The sequence below is a fragment of the Marmota monax genome, unplaced genomic scaffold, assembly GCF_021218885.2.
Source record: "Marmota monax isolate L192 unplaced genomic scaffold, Marmota_monax_Labrador192_F-V1.1 WCK01_AAM20220418_F8-fsc00011, whole genome shotgun sequence".
Taxonomy (NCBI): Eukaryota; Metazoa; Chordata; class Mammalia; order Rodentia; family Sciuridae; genus Marmota; species Marmota monax.
In genome coordinates this window covers 7324314-7337967 of record NW_026693082.1, presented here as the reverse complement: position 1 = coordinate 7337967, position 13654 = coordinate 7324314, and the positions used below count along the sequence as shown (strand labels likewise).

Sequence of the window (13654 nt, the reverse complement as noted above, 5' to 3'; positions counted from 1 at the left end):
TCTTAAAGGAATATGTTAGGTTTTCATAAAGTTATTGGTTTATGAAATGAATATGTACATGTGAGCTTTAACTTTCTCAAAGTATATTCACTTTTAATTTATAGGATTAAAGTATCTCTTTTTAAAAGTGATTTTAAAATATAATATAAAGCACATGTATACTTCAGAATCTCTTGTACTAATGATTTAAAAATTTTTTTAATGTGGTGCTGAGGATCAAACTCAGTGCCTCACACATGCCACGTAAATGCTCAACTCCAGTCCCTTGTACTAATGATTTTTCAAACTGTACTTTAAAGGGACTGGAGTTGTGGCTCAGTGGTAGAGTGTTTGCTTAGCACATGCGAGGCACTGGGTTTGATCCTCAGCACCACATAAAAATAGATAAATAAAATAAAAAACTGTACTTTAAGAGTTTGATGATATAGTTTATTAATGATATACAAATAATTATTATAACTTTTCTTCATCCTTTTACATTTCAGAGAAAACATTTTGAAGAAAACTGGACACAGACTGAGCAAAACCAAACAGAAGAGCAAAAGAAAAAGAAACAAAAAGCATAATATTCTTACTGAAATTGTGGATGAAAACTCATTTGAAACCTTAAATTATCTTAAAATAGGAGATCAGGTCCCAAATGAAGAGGAAGATTTTGAAGAGAACGAAAGAGAATCAGTGTGTCCCTTCACTGGTGGCCATTTCGTGAATGGCTATAAAGAAAAAAGTCAGAAAAGCAAAGATCCTGAAGACAATTTTCCAAATGTTATATCTATAGTTGAGTTGGACAAGACACCAGATAATTACTTCCCTAAGGAAAATGATGACTTGTTTCTAACTTTGTCATCAATCCCAAATGAAAGCTCTGTAACTTGTCCAACAGGGACTCAAAATCTTTCCTATGTAACAAGGGATGACTCCTTGGGTATGAAGATAGAAAAGCATGTTGGAAATAGGCAAAACTTATCATTAGACACCCAGGAACTATTTGCTGATAAAACCCCATGTTCATTTATGCAGAAAAGAGAGATGGTAAATAAAAGTCTCTCAAATGAACCAATTCTTTGCCATCAACGTGGATCCCGAACTTCAGATAATGTTTTAAGAGAGGAACAAGGAGTGCATACAACTAAAAACAATTATTGGGCTTTTTTCACAACCAATTCATCTGAAGAAGAATTACAACGAGGCTCTGAAAGACAATCTTATTTTGGTAGCTGGCCTGAGGGACCGCATAAGTTTGTATGTGAACAGAGACCAAAGAAAGATAGATCACGTAAACTGACCCATCCTGACAGTGGAGAACAATTGATTAAATTAATCTCCACTTCTGAAGGAGTATCAGGACCAGGAAGTGGTCCAGAAATATTGACAGAGGAGAAACTACTGATAGAAAATGAAGATTTGTCACATCCAACTGAAACTATAGATTCATTCATGAAAACAGACACAAATATCCTCAGCAGCTACTTATCACAACTGGACATCACCCAAAGTGCCTTACAATCAACAACTAATAAGAAAAGGAGAGAGAATAGAATTTTAAATTTGGTACCAAACTTACTGGGACAGAGTCATTTCAGTGCAAAAGAAGGGGAGAAATGTGGCCTGTTACCTAAAAACTTTGGATTGAACATTATTTGGGGAGAAATAAAAGATAGAATTTCAGAAATCAATAACCAAGAAGAGAATGAGCAAAAAGTTATGATCTTTGATCATCATTCATTGTGGTTTTACCCTGATATTATCAAAGATTCATCTCTAAATATTGGTGGAAATTTTTATTCTCACTACTTGTCATTTAGTAGACTAGGGTATGCGCTGTATTTTTACAGAAGCCCTATTCCTTCTCTTGTATTGCATTATATATCTAGCTTTTGGATGGTATCTTTTACCAACAAAAAAACGTTTTTGACTTTCAAATCACAAACAAGAATAGGCAATAAGCTAAAAGATGTAGGGTTTATTTCTTCAGAAATTTTAATTAGGCAACCTGATACTTTGTGCTCTTTGAGGGGTACCTCTGAAAGATTTGGTGAAAAGCTGAAGAGATGGGAAGAATCTAAGCCATTACAGTGTTTACCAACTGAGGATCTCCAAAATTTAACAAGCACTGATTTTAATACCTTTGAGCTTCCATTATCAAAAGGATTTGCCTTTCAACTAGTAACGCTTTTTGGATCTCCTGGAGTTCCAATGGGTAAATTGCTTTCATTTACTAACAATAAAAGGTCTATGTGCAGTAAATTCTTATTTTTTTATATATCATATATATATATATATATATATATATATATATATATGGATAGATATTTGTCATATATATGTGTGTGTATATATATGTGTGTGTGTGTGTGTGTGTGTATATATATATTTTTATTTTTTATTTATTTTTTTGTGGTGCTGGGGATTGAAACTAGGGCCTTGTACCTGTGAGGCAAGCACTCTACCAACTGAGCTATATCCCTAACCCCTGTCATATATATTTATATATAAATTTTACACATGAAAATTTTAAGTGTCTGTTCCAAAACCAACCAAGAGTAAATTTAAATGGCAAATGGAAACTAAAAAGAAAAACAAAAAGAACCATTTATAGCACAAAATAAAGCACTAATATTCTTTTTAAAAAATTATTTGCTATCTTATTGAATTTGGAGAGTTCTTATATATTCTGGAAACATATTAGATATATACTTTAAAACTATTTCCATCTGTCTATGGTATCTTCTTGTCCTATTCATTAAGTGTCTTCTAAAGAGTAGAAGTTTTTAATTATGATGAAGTCAAATTTATCATTGCTATCTTTTATAAATTGTGGTTTGGGTTTTAACCAAGAAATCTTGGGGTACCCCTGGCTTAAAAAGTATTTTTCCTATCTTCTCCTGAAAGTGTTTCAGTTTTGGATTTCACATTTATATTTATGATCCATTTTTAGTTTGTGAACATGATATAAGGAATCGATTGAAGTTTTTCTTTTTCTAAAGTATGGATATTTAGTTTTAGGACCATTTAGTGAGAATACTTTCCTTTCTCCACTCAATTGAATTTGTACCCTTATTTAAAACAAGTTTATGTATACAATTATTTTTTTTTAAATTTTTTCCATAGCTTTATTGGGGTAAAACAGAAGTCAATAAAATATACATATTTGAAGTATGCAATTTGATCAGTTTTGACATGTATGTAACCTATACAATCAATATTAAACTCATTTCCATTACTTTTTTAAAATTTGAAATCATGCAGACTGTGTTTCCTGCAGTAATATTCTTAATAGAAAGTGCTCTCATAAGTCAATAAGAAAGCAAGTAAATTCTTAAGTTGTTTCTACCTGGTGTTAGTGATTTCATGTAATTTATTGGTTGTGTGATAACTTTTAACCCCCAAAATGAGGATCCTTAGTTAAGGAACTTTGCCTTTTACAGTTCCCATCCCTTGCCACCAGAATAGTCTTCATAAATGTCATTGAGTGCCTAAAATATCTGGACTCTCCATTTAAGTAGACACTGAGAAGAATGAAGGATGAGGCGGACATACAGTGACCATGTAACAGAGATGGGCTGCTTTATTATTACTTTTTTCAAACTTTCTACTTTTTACCTTTCCCTTGTTTGGCACATGGCCCTTTTCTCATGCACAATTTTGGCTCCCAGATATGAGATTAGTAGAGATAGCAAAGATTAAATGACAAAGACGTTGGAAATAGTTGAATGTATTTTTTAAAGATTGAGAAGGGTTCTAACAAGATTAGGAGAGAGTTCAAGTAGTTAGAAATGTTTTCAAGTTGACTAGTTGAACTCTCTCCTAATCTCTTAAGAATGTTATTTTTGGGGGCTGAGATTGTAGTTCAGTGGTGAAGCACTTGCCTCACATATATGAGGCACTGGTGCTGATCCTCAGCACCACATAAAAATAAATAAAAGTGATAAAGGTATTGTGTCCATCTACAACTAAAAATATATATTTTTTTAAAAAGAAAATATTTTTTGAAAATGAAAAATCCACCTGTGAATAAAACAAGGGAATATATGATTATCAATATTCTAAGTAAATTTATATTTAATAATAATCATATTTAAGATGCTAACTGTCCTATAGAGGAAATGGAACACAAATCCCAACTTTTCCTTCTCATTACTCAATACCTGATGCTTTCCTAGTACTCTTCCTTAGGAATAGGTTAAGAGCCAAGAAGCCAAAGTTCCAATCCCTGGAACTTTGTTCTCCAGTTCTTTTGGATCTTCCTGTTCTCCTTTACCTACTTGGGTTCCCACACCATGCTCTGTCTCAAAACATGTCCTTCCTGGTTTTTCACTTTGCCCCTAAACTTATGATGTTCCAGATAAACTTGGTCTCAGGAACTCAGACCAAAAATTGCCTAAGTCTCAGTGTGGAGGTCATAATTATCAATCTAGTTTTGATATTCTGATATCACATTGAACATACTTGTTACCTTTATGAAAAACTGCAATTTTTCTATCCTAATAAATGTGCCAACAAGCAAACCAAAAAAACCCCTCGATTTTTTAAATTTAAAATGCATGAGAAGCTAATTTTTGAGGCTTTCTCCTTGCTTTTTAATTCTTAGCCAAGAATAAACCTTCACTGCTAAAAAATAAATATAATGAATAAATAAATGAAATATGTTTGTTTTGAAGAATTTTAAGACATTTTAGGCCAGGGATCTTAGTTCAAGGTTTATATTCTGAAATTACATGCAAATTTTTTTGGTATTATTTTGTGCCCCTTTCTTGGTGGAAGTCCATAGATTTTATTAGCTTCTCCTAGAGGTCCATGACCCAGAAAGATTAACAGTTACTGCCTTAGATCAGTAAGAAAAAGCAAGAAGTCACAGGTGTAAAGATTCTAAACCTCTTCCTCTCTTGAATCAACAATGATCAAGCATCCATTAATTAGACTTCAAAAACTTTTTAAAGGAAATAGACCTTATTCATCAAATAGCTTACTTTCTAACTGGGGAAACAAAAATAACAAAATACAATTACTGCACATAGAAAATACACATGACAAGCTTATGAATATTTTATGAGCGAGATTAGCAGTGCTAAAGGGATTGTTGAAGAGAAGATGGGGTTGTGGTTTTGTTTGGGATCCTTTCATTATGAAAGTGAATTATAAGCAGTCTTTATACAAAAGAAAAAGAATATGGCTTGAAAAACAAGCAAAGAGAAAGAATTTCACATTTGAAAATGGCATGTGCTTACAAAAAGGGAGAGAAAGAAACTCTAAGTGGAGGCTGTAAACTGATTTGCTTGGCTAAATTGGACAAGCCAAGCCATGATGTATGATCAGTGGCCTTGTAAATAAGGCAGGGAACTCAAATGAATCCTAGTAAAAGAAAAATAATTTTTGTGGTTTGGCATGGCTGATGTTGTATGTTATGGTTGTGTGTTAATGTTTGGACTTGTTTATGAGCTGCTTCATTTTGAGGAAAATTTCCCCCAGACACTCATATGGAAGAAACAATTTTTAGGAAGACTAAATTTGCTATAGCTGAAATGCTTAATACGTGTCACAGAAAAGGATGACTATTTAAATTTTATGCCTTGAGACAGTACCACTTAAAGCTATTATATATGTGTATGTCTTTATGTATATATATTTGTACTTAATGAGAGTATGGACTATGATACATATCATTTTATATATGTACTTAATAAGAATTTTCTTTTAGTCTGGGTACTGTTTACTAATAGAAGTCTGAGACGGACTCTTGATTTAGCCAACACTGAAATATCTTCAAAATCAGAGTGTTAATGTTATAGCAGCTTACATTGCATATCTTTACATTTAGGGTGAAAAATCTGTGTGACATATGTGATGAAATTTGTTTCTCCTTTTTTTTTTTCACAGAATCCTTATTACCTGATGACTATGTTATTCCCCTTGACTGGAAAACACTGAAGATGATCTATTTGCAATGGAAGATGTCAATAGAGGTATATTTTTATAGCTTTCACAGAAGATCTTCTCTTAACTGTTTTTTTAAAACTTGAAATCAGAACCTAGCAAGGGCCTAAAGCAACTTAGCAAGACCCTGTCTCAAAAAATAAAAAGCCTTGGGGATATGGCTCAGTGGTTAAGAACCCCTGGTTTCAATTTTCAGTACAAAATAACAATTAAAATTGGAGAAAATCTGTTCATCACACTTAACAGAGAAGTGCTACATCCATTATATTAAATTAGAAGATGGTGGGGTGTAGGGAGAAGGAATTATTATTATTATTATTATTATTTTAATATTATTTATTTATTTTTTTAGTTTCGGCGGACACAACATCTTTGTTTGTATGTGGTGCTGAGGATCGAACCTGGGCCGCACACATGCCAGGCGAGCGCGCTACTGCTTGAGCCACATCCCCAGCCCCATGAAGGAATTATTTTAAGAGAGAGAATTTTTAATATTTATTTATTTATTTTTTAGTTTTCGGCAGACACAACATCCTTGTTTGTATATGGTGCTGAGGATGGAACCCGGAGCCGCACGTATGCCAGGCGAGCGCGCTACCCCTTGAGCCACATCCCCGGCCCAAGAAGGAATTATTTTAAAAACAAGAAAAAGAATGTGTGGGGCTGGGGATGTGGCTCAAGCTTGCTCGCTCGCGCTCTCTCTCTCTCTCTCTCTCTCTCAAAAATTTTCTCTCTTTAAAAATATTTTTCTCTCTCTAAAAAAAAAAAAAAAGAATGTGTGGATTAGTAGATAATATATGCAAGTTTTCTTTTAACTTGTCCCAAGAGAAAGTCGTATTAAATTCCCTTTGTTGAAGTGTGTGCACATCAACACTGTGTATGATTAAGGTATCCCTTTCTTCTTCATTATATTTTTTCTCCTATCCAGTCCTTAATATTATCCTGTTATAGAATAACAGCTACAAATTAGATTTATATTTACTTGACTTGGAAGCATCTCATTATTGGAGTGATTTGTTGGTCCATAGTGGAAGACATGCCTATTTTTGAGGGCTGTTCATTTTCCAGGAGGCTGGAGGAGGACTGGCTTAGACAATTAGAAAGATGATGGATGGAAACTCTGGAAAAGCCAGTACTCTAACATGATGGGGGTGACGGGGGTTCTGTTTATGTTAATTAATAGTGATTTGAATGAGCCCAGAGGCATTGCTAGGGATACATTTTGAAATAAATAGTAAAATGGAAGTTTAGTGAAACATTATATAACTAATAATTTAGAAGCATAGATATTTTTTACTTGTTCATATAAGTACTGCTGCAGTAAGCTACATTTGTTTTGTGTTTCCATACAGTACAATCAAATATATATTTTTATGCTTCTTATTTCTCTTTATTCTCCATAGAGATCTTATTACTACTTACACACACACACACACACACACACACAGAACAATACTTCAAATATTTGTATTGACATTTGTGATTGTGTTGCTGTTTTATCATTTTAGGAATGTCTCTGTGTAGAGTAAAATGACAGTGTAAACTTAACCACAATGCCAAATGTTTTTTTTTTTTTGCCAAATGTTAATCATTATTTTATGTATTTGATAATTTCTAGAAAAGACAGAAGAAGATTGGTTAGAAAGAATTCTTGAATTGTAAGTATTACTTATTCCGGAGACCTATGTATGATCAGAGTGAATATTGACGTTATTTGGTTGTAATAGCTCATATGTACCACAGTAGAAGAGTAAGATCTAAAAAATGCAGTTTGTTACCATAGCAACCCTGTGTGCTATTGCGCATGATGCTTTTATTTCCTTTAAATGTAGATATTTTTGTGAAATACAACAAAGCTTAGATTGTTGCTCCCAAATTTATTTTCCCACTTTATTGGTTAGAACATATTTTAGAGCATTCTCAAAACACAAAATTTATGAGAAATCTCCCCCCCGGGTTGGTATGTGACCATGCCTAGGAATTAAGGATTGTAGGTTATATTTAAATACGTCAGAAATTAAATACTTCAGATTCAGAAAGGAGAAAATGTATAGACATATCCATGTTATATTTTAAACTTGATATCAAGTTGACATTAAAATAAACACATTGCACTTTTCCCCCCAAATGCCTAAATTATGAAATAAACACAGCTGCTACAATTTCAGTGTATATGTGTCAATTTGATAAGAATTGAATGCATTGTGATTTACCATATGTTTTCTTTCTTAATTATAACTCTTACTTCTAAGAGTATTCTATATTTTCATTTCTCATATACCCAATAAAAATATTTTTGTTTCCTTTAAACCTGATTCTGCTGAAAAAAGAGGGAAAAGAACTAAAGATTTAGGGTAAGAGTTTAGAGATTTGGAAGGGCCACATATGGATGAGATAAGAGGTGAGGAATTCTCAAGAAAGGAGGGGAAGACATTCATTCATTTATCCAACAGATATTTATTGAGTTGCCTCAAGCCAGATATCGTTTTATATTCTGAGGATATGGCAGTGAAAATATTCCTGCTCTCCTGAAATTTATGTTGTAGGGATGGAAGTTAGGAAAGGACTATTTTCCTTCCCTAGCCTGAGATGGCCCCAATATGACAAGATATTAGTAAAAGCAGCATGAATAACCATGGCTGTGTTTGGCTATGGTTAACTCAAGAGTCTTCTGTCTGCTAAATTTGAATATTTTGTGTCAAGGACACTTTTTACACCATAATTTTGATTTTGATGTTAATCTTCTTCATGCATTCCAAACTGCCCTCTACGGAATGGACCTCACTCACATTAAATTCCTAATTTTCTTTTACTTTGTCGGGACGTTTTGTGAGTGTTGTAACTATGTGCATTTTTTTTTTTAATAATTGAGAAAGGGTCTCCCCTTTTGTGTTTGGCATAACATGGGTCTTAAAGGGTAAGTAGAAATTTAGAAAGAGGGAACTAAGTAGCAGGAAAGTCCTGTTTGGCTCTGGGAGCCCCCAAGGTCTTGCCTATTTCAAAATGCACTCCTTGATGGTTGCAAAATATTGATATTGTGGCACTCCTTTGTGTTGGAGGGGTGTTGGAGAGAATGAATTTCCATTTTCGAACTGCTGCTGCCTAGCTGTGTGTTTTAGTTAGTTTTGTGACACTAACCAAAAGACCTGAAGAGAACAACTTAGAGGAGGAAAAGCTTATTTTGACTTAGGGTTTCAGAAGTTCAGTTCATAGCACTGGCCCAAGATGAAGCAGAGCATTGTGGTGGAAGGGCATGGCTGAAGGAAGCTGCTCAGGATATGACAACCAGGAAGCAGAGGGAGAGAGTTCTGCTCACCAGGAACAAAATATAAACCCCAAAGGCACACCCCCAGTGATCTTCTTCTAGCCACACCCTATCTGCCTGTAATTACTGCCCAGATTCATCTACCAATTAAGTTAATGCTCTTATAACCCAGTCATTCCACCTCTGAACATTCTTACATCATCTCACATGTGAACTTTTGGGGGATACCTCATATCTAAATTATAACACTGTGTGATCTTAAGCAAATCACCTTTTTTTTTCAGATTTTCTATTATTATTTTTTTTGTACCATACAATTTTATATTTTTTTAGTCATACATGACAGCAGAATGTATTTTGACATATAATACATACATGGAATGTACATACATCAATCATATTGTCTATTCTATTCTGCTGCCCAACAAATTACCTTCTTAGAGCCTCAATTTCTTTACCTATAAAAATAGGTTTATAATACCAACCTGTCATAGAGATATTAAATGAGGAATAAATGCAATAACTTATACAAATTATTTTTCATGGTTCCTTCTGCTAAATACCTCCTTGAGTGAAAGCATTGCTAAATGCTCCCTAGTACAGTAGAAATTGTGTTATCTGGGAGAGGAACTTCTGACCCAGTAAACTTGTTAATGCATGTGCTTGAATTAGTGATATTAACTTTTTGTTAATTAAATAACTAGACTTCAGGGAATAGTATAAAGAACAAGTTTCAATTTAGGAACAGGTGGTTGGGAAATGTCTGTGGGATGGGCTCATATATGTGGGTAGGACCAAATGAAGTGTGGACTGAGGGGATGGTATACAGTGCTAAATGCCAGGGGAGTGCTATAACTAGGGCAGCAAACACTGGGAATCTGGAAACAAACTCTGTTTCTCTCATCATTTGTCTGGGTTTGTGTTTGTTTATAGCTGAGTCCTCCCGTTTTCACAGTGATTCTGAAGACCCTGATCACCTGCTCAGCACTGACCTGAAGAACTCTTTTCAGGGATGGACCCATTGGATACCAAAAGTGGTTTGGATAATCTGTCCAACTATTCTTGATAAGTTATCTGAATAATAATAAAAAACTCAACAGAAGAGGTAACCATTTAAGTATTTTATTATTAATTTTGAAGATGTTTGCCATACTTTTATGTTACAGAAGAGTAAGGTACAGAAAATTTGAGGAACTTTTTTTTAAAAATTGCATCAGGATCAGAAGTGTAGGTCTTATATCTGACTATTGGCCTGAGATTTCATTTCTAGAATTCTGAAATCCCAAAAGCTCTAAAAACCAGAATCATTTCTGTTTTGTTTTTCCAATTTTTTATTGTGGTAAAATACACAATAAAATTTATCCTCTTAACCATTCTGAAGGTATAATATCCCACCATCACCATCATCCATCTCTAGAACTCTACATTTTATAAAACTGCAACTCTGTACCCATCCATTAAACATTTCCCCAGTCTCTGTACCCTTAGCCCCTGGCAAACACTGCTTTGTTTTAAAAAATAAGTTTAGAATTAAAACTAAGTTGACAGCTAAGCCTGACTCAAATTGATTAATTTTACTCCTGATTTACTCCCTATGTGGTATGTATTTGAGTATATTCATATATTTTGCTTCAGAAATATTAATATATTTAATTATTAGGGACTTCCCCAGATCCCACTGGAAATATAAAGTTGTTCTTATATGTATTACTTCAACAAGCAAACACTTTCTGAGTTCTGAAACATATCAGACCTCTGGGATTTGGTTAGGGATTGTAGGACCTACAATATACTAAAGTTACTAGTATTGTTTTATTATTTAAAATTCTGTTTTAGTTTAGCTGACCTTAAGATCTGAAAATTCATTTTTGAAAAATATAAACTCATTCAACATTGTAGACATTTGCTTAAAGCCCCCGTTTTCAGGAAGCGTGTTCAACCTGTCTTAAGCCCCTCTTGGAGGATCCTTTATCTTTACCTTCTCCAAATGATACCCCTGTAGGTGTGGAGGAGGGGGTGTGTGTTTGCTGGGGGGAGTATGCTGGGATCAAATCTAGGCCTAGGCCTTGTGTGTGCACTACCACTCACATGTCCCAGTCCTGATGTCTGTTTCTTAAACAGATTTTGAACTCTGTTTTGGTTTAGAGCCCTACCGCCATCTCCAGATCTTCCAATTCCTGGGATTTAACCACTGCCTCCCCAAACCTCCCAAACTAACCTTCTTTACATTTTAGTATGGGAGGTTTTAAGGAGGGGGTGAAAGTTAATGCTTATGTTCAATCTGCCATCTTTATTAAATATTTATTTATTTGCTTTGTTTAAAGTAACTCAATATTTTCTGTATGTTCATTTTGTATACTTTCTGTATGTTCATCTTTTCTTGACAGAGACCCTAGTCTTCAGTGTTTGGTGGTCCTCTTCAGGCTCCTAGAGCTATTGTGAAAGTGTACTTGACTTTGGCCCAGAATGTGATTGTTTTAGCACAGATCTGACTGGTATTAGTGTTGTGACATATTCTGCATTACTTTTTTTTTCTTGTTTGTCTTCCCCTAATGTCTTCCTCAGGCTTCTAGAGGAAGGATGAGGAAAGAGCCAGGAGGGAAGCAGAATCAGGGGAAGGGGAAGGACAGCCAATCAGGAGTGGGACTTTGGCATTTGACAAATTATTGCTTTCTTTTATACTTTCAACAGGAAAGCATCTGAGGCTTTCTGGTTAATATATTAGAATCTGCATCATCATAACTATACCTAAGGATAGTATTAGAAATATTTAATGATGGGTATGTTGTGGGCAGTGACCAGTTATGGAGCACCTTTATGCTGTGCTGATGTATATATATATCCAGGCTTATACTTGGGTATAGCATGCCCCAGCTTTCTACAACTATCTCCCGCTTTTATTGCCTTTCCCTAATTTCTGGAATGGAGCTTTAGAGAAATGGGTTTGGGCTATTTTTCCTCCTTCCAGGCTCCCTCCATGAAGCTTAAACCAAATGTCCCTGTGCATAGTGGCAATATTAGATGCTGTGGAATTGGAAGGTAATGGTCCTTCCCATAGGGGAAGTCTCTGTTATAAGAGTGAAATATGGAATTCAGAAGTAAGTGTGTGCGTGTGTGTGCGCGCGCGTGCACTCGTGCATGTGTGTATGGTGTATGTGTGTGTCTTGGGGGTGTGGGTATGTTATCAAAACCAGACTTAGCCAAAGGAGATTTCTGTACTGGCAGATTTATCCATTAGTTTTTCTTACCTCCCCTTCTCCTTCTCTTCCTTCTTCTTTTTTTTTTTTTTTTTGAGATAGGGTCTCATTATACTCTCAAATAACTGGGACTACAGGTGTACACCACTGCACCTGACTTCAAGTTTATTTTCTTTATGTCCATAATAGTAATGGTTTCTAGTGTACAAAGGTGAGATGTGGCAGTCGTTACATGATAGAAAAATGGACCCTAGAGCTGAAAAGCTGGTTATGTAAACAGAGTTTACTAATGAGTGTTTTATTATAAGTATTCTCTAAAAGGTATCCACCTATCTGGAGACTGTCACATAGTTGGACTGTGGAGTTGTCCATCAGATGATCTGAAAACAGCTAACAGCAAGGCTGTTCTCAGATCTGTAAGATTACGATTACTTACTCTGTTTATTCCTCACCTGACACTATATACTATCTGGTTCAGTGTTTTTTTTTTTTTTTTTTTTTGTGGTGCTGCAGGTTGAATCTACAGTGTCATGTATTCTAGGCAAGTGTTTTACCATTGAGCTATACCCCAGACCTCCTTTTATATAATATTTTGAAATAGGGTCTCACTAAATTGCCTGGGCTAGAATTTGTGGCCTCAGCCTCTGTAACTGAATCAGTCAATCTTTAGTAAGAGCTAGTCTCAGGCTTATCAACTAAAAAAATAGTTCAGGTTTTCATATAATTATTGAGCACCTTCTGAACATCAGGCATTGTGTAGCTCCTGGATGACAAGAATAAGTAAAACACTTTCCCTGTCGTTGAAATCATAGTCTAGTGGGAGGAAACAGATACACAGTTAACTTTAAACAATGTGGTTTTGAGGAATAAATCTGGGAAAATAGAGCTTGTTGACTAGTTAAATGTGGGAATTAAGCCCAAAAGAAAGTGTCTGGGATCACTTCCAGGTACTGCTGACCGTTTTCTTCTCCTTGAAACTCTCTCCCTCTGAGCTTCCAAACACCTATGTTAGTGTTCAGTCTACACTGCTGATCATTCCCTCATCTCACCTTCTCTGGATCTGCTTCAAGGGCACAGTCCTTAAATGCTGGTACCCTCAGCTGTCTGTTTCTATTCATAGGGGCCAGAATTTTCAAAGCTCTGTTTCCAGCTCACCTTTCTCTTTTGAGCAATACCTCATATTTCCCACCATCTATCAGGTAACTCCACCTGTCAGATACATTGCACGATCAGTGTATCAGAACCTCTTGCTTCCAAA

The 13654-nt window shown here is 34.9% G+C and overlaps 1 protein-coding gene across 8 annotated transcripts in view; it reads left to right on the top strand.

Moving 5' to 3' along the window:
* The window catches only part of N4bp2l2 (NEDD4 binding protein 2 like 2), an 86675-nt gene extending 75924 nt beyond the window's left edge, over positions 1-10751 (top strand). For 2 of the 8 annotated variants that reach the window (XM_058582520.1, XM_058582517.1), the window contains 6 exons: positions 486-2200; positions 5878-5963; positions 6287-6355; positions 6449-6519; positions 7553-7592; positions 10133-10751. In XM_058582520.1, coding sequence (XP_058438503.1) covers positions 486-2200; positions 5878-5963; positions 6287-6355; positions 6449-6519; positions 7553-7589 — 1978 coding nt within the window. In that variant the 3' untranslated portion in view covers positions 7590-7592; positions 10133-10751. Of the gene's footprint in view, positions 1-485; positions 2201-5877; positions 5964-6286; positions 6356-6448; positions 6520-7552; positions 7593-10132 lie in introns of those variants that run through there. The other 6 variants (XM_058582521.1, XM_046454114.2, XM_058582519.1 and 3 more) reach the window with 5 other exon arrangements.
* Positions 10752-13654: the final 2903 nt, after the last annotated feature.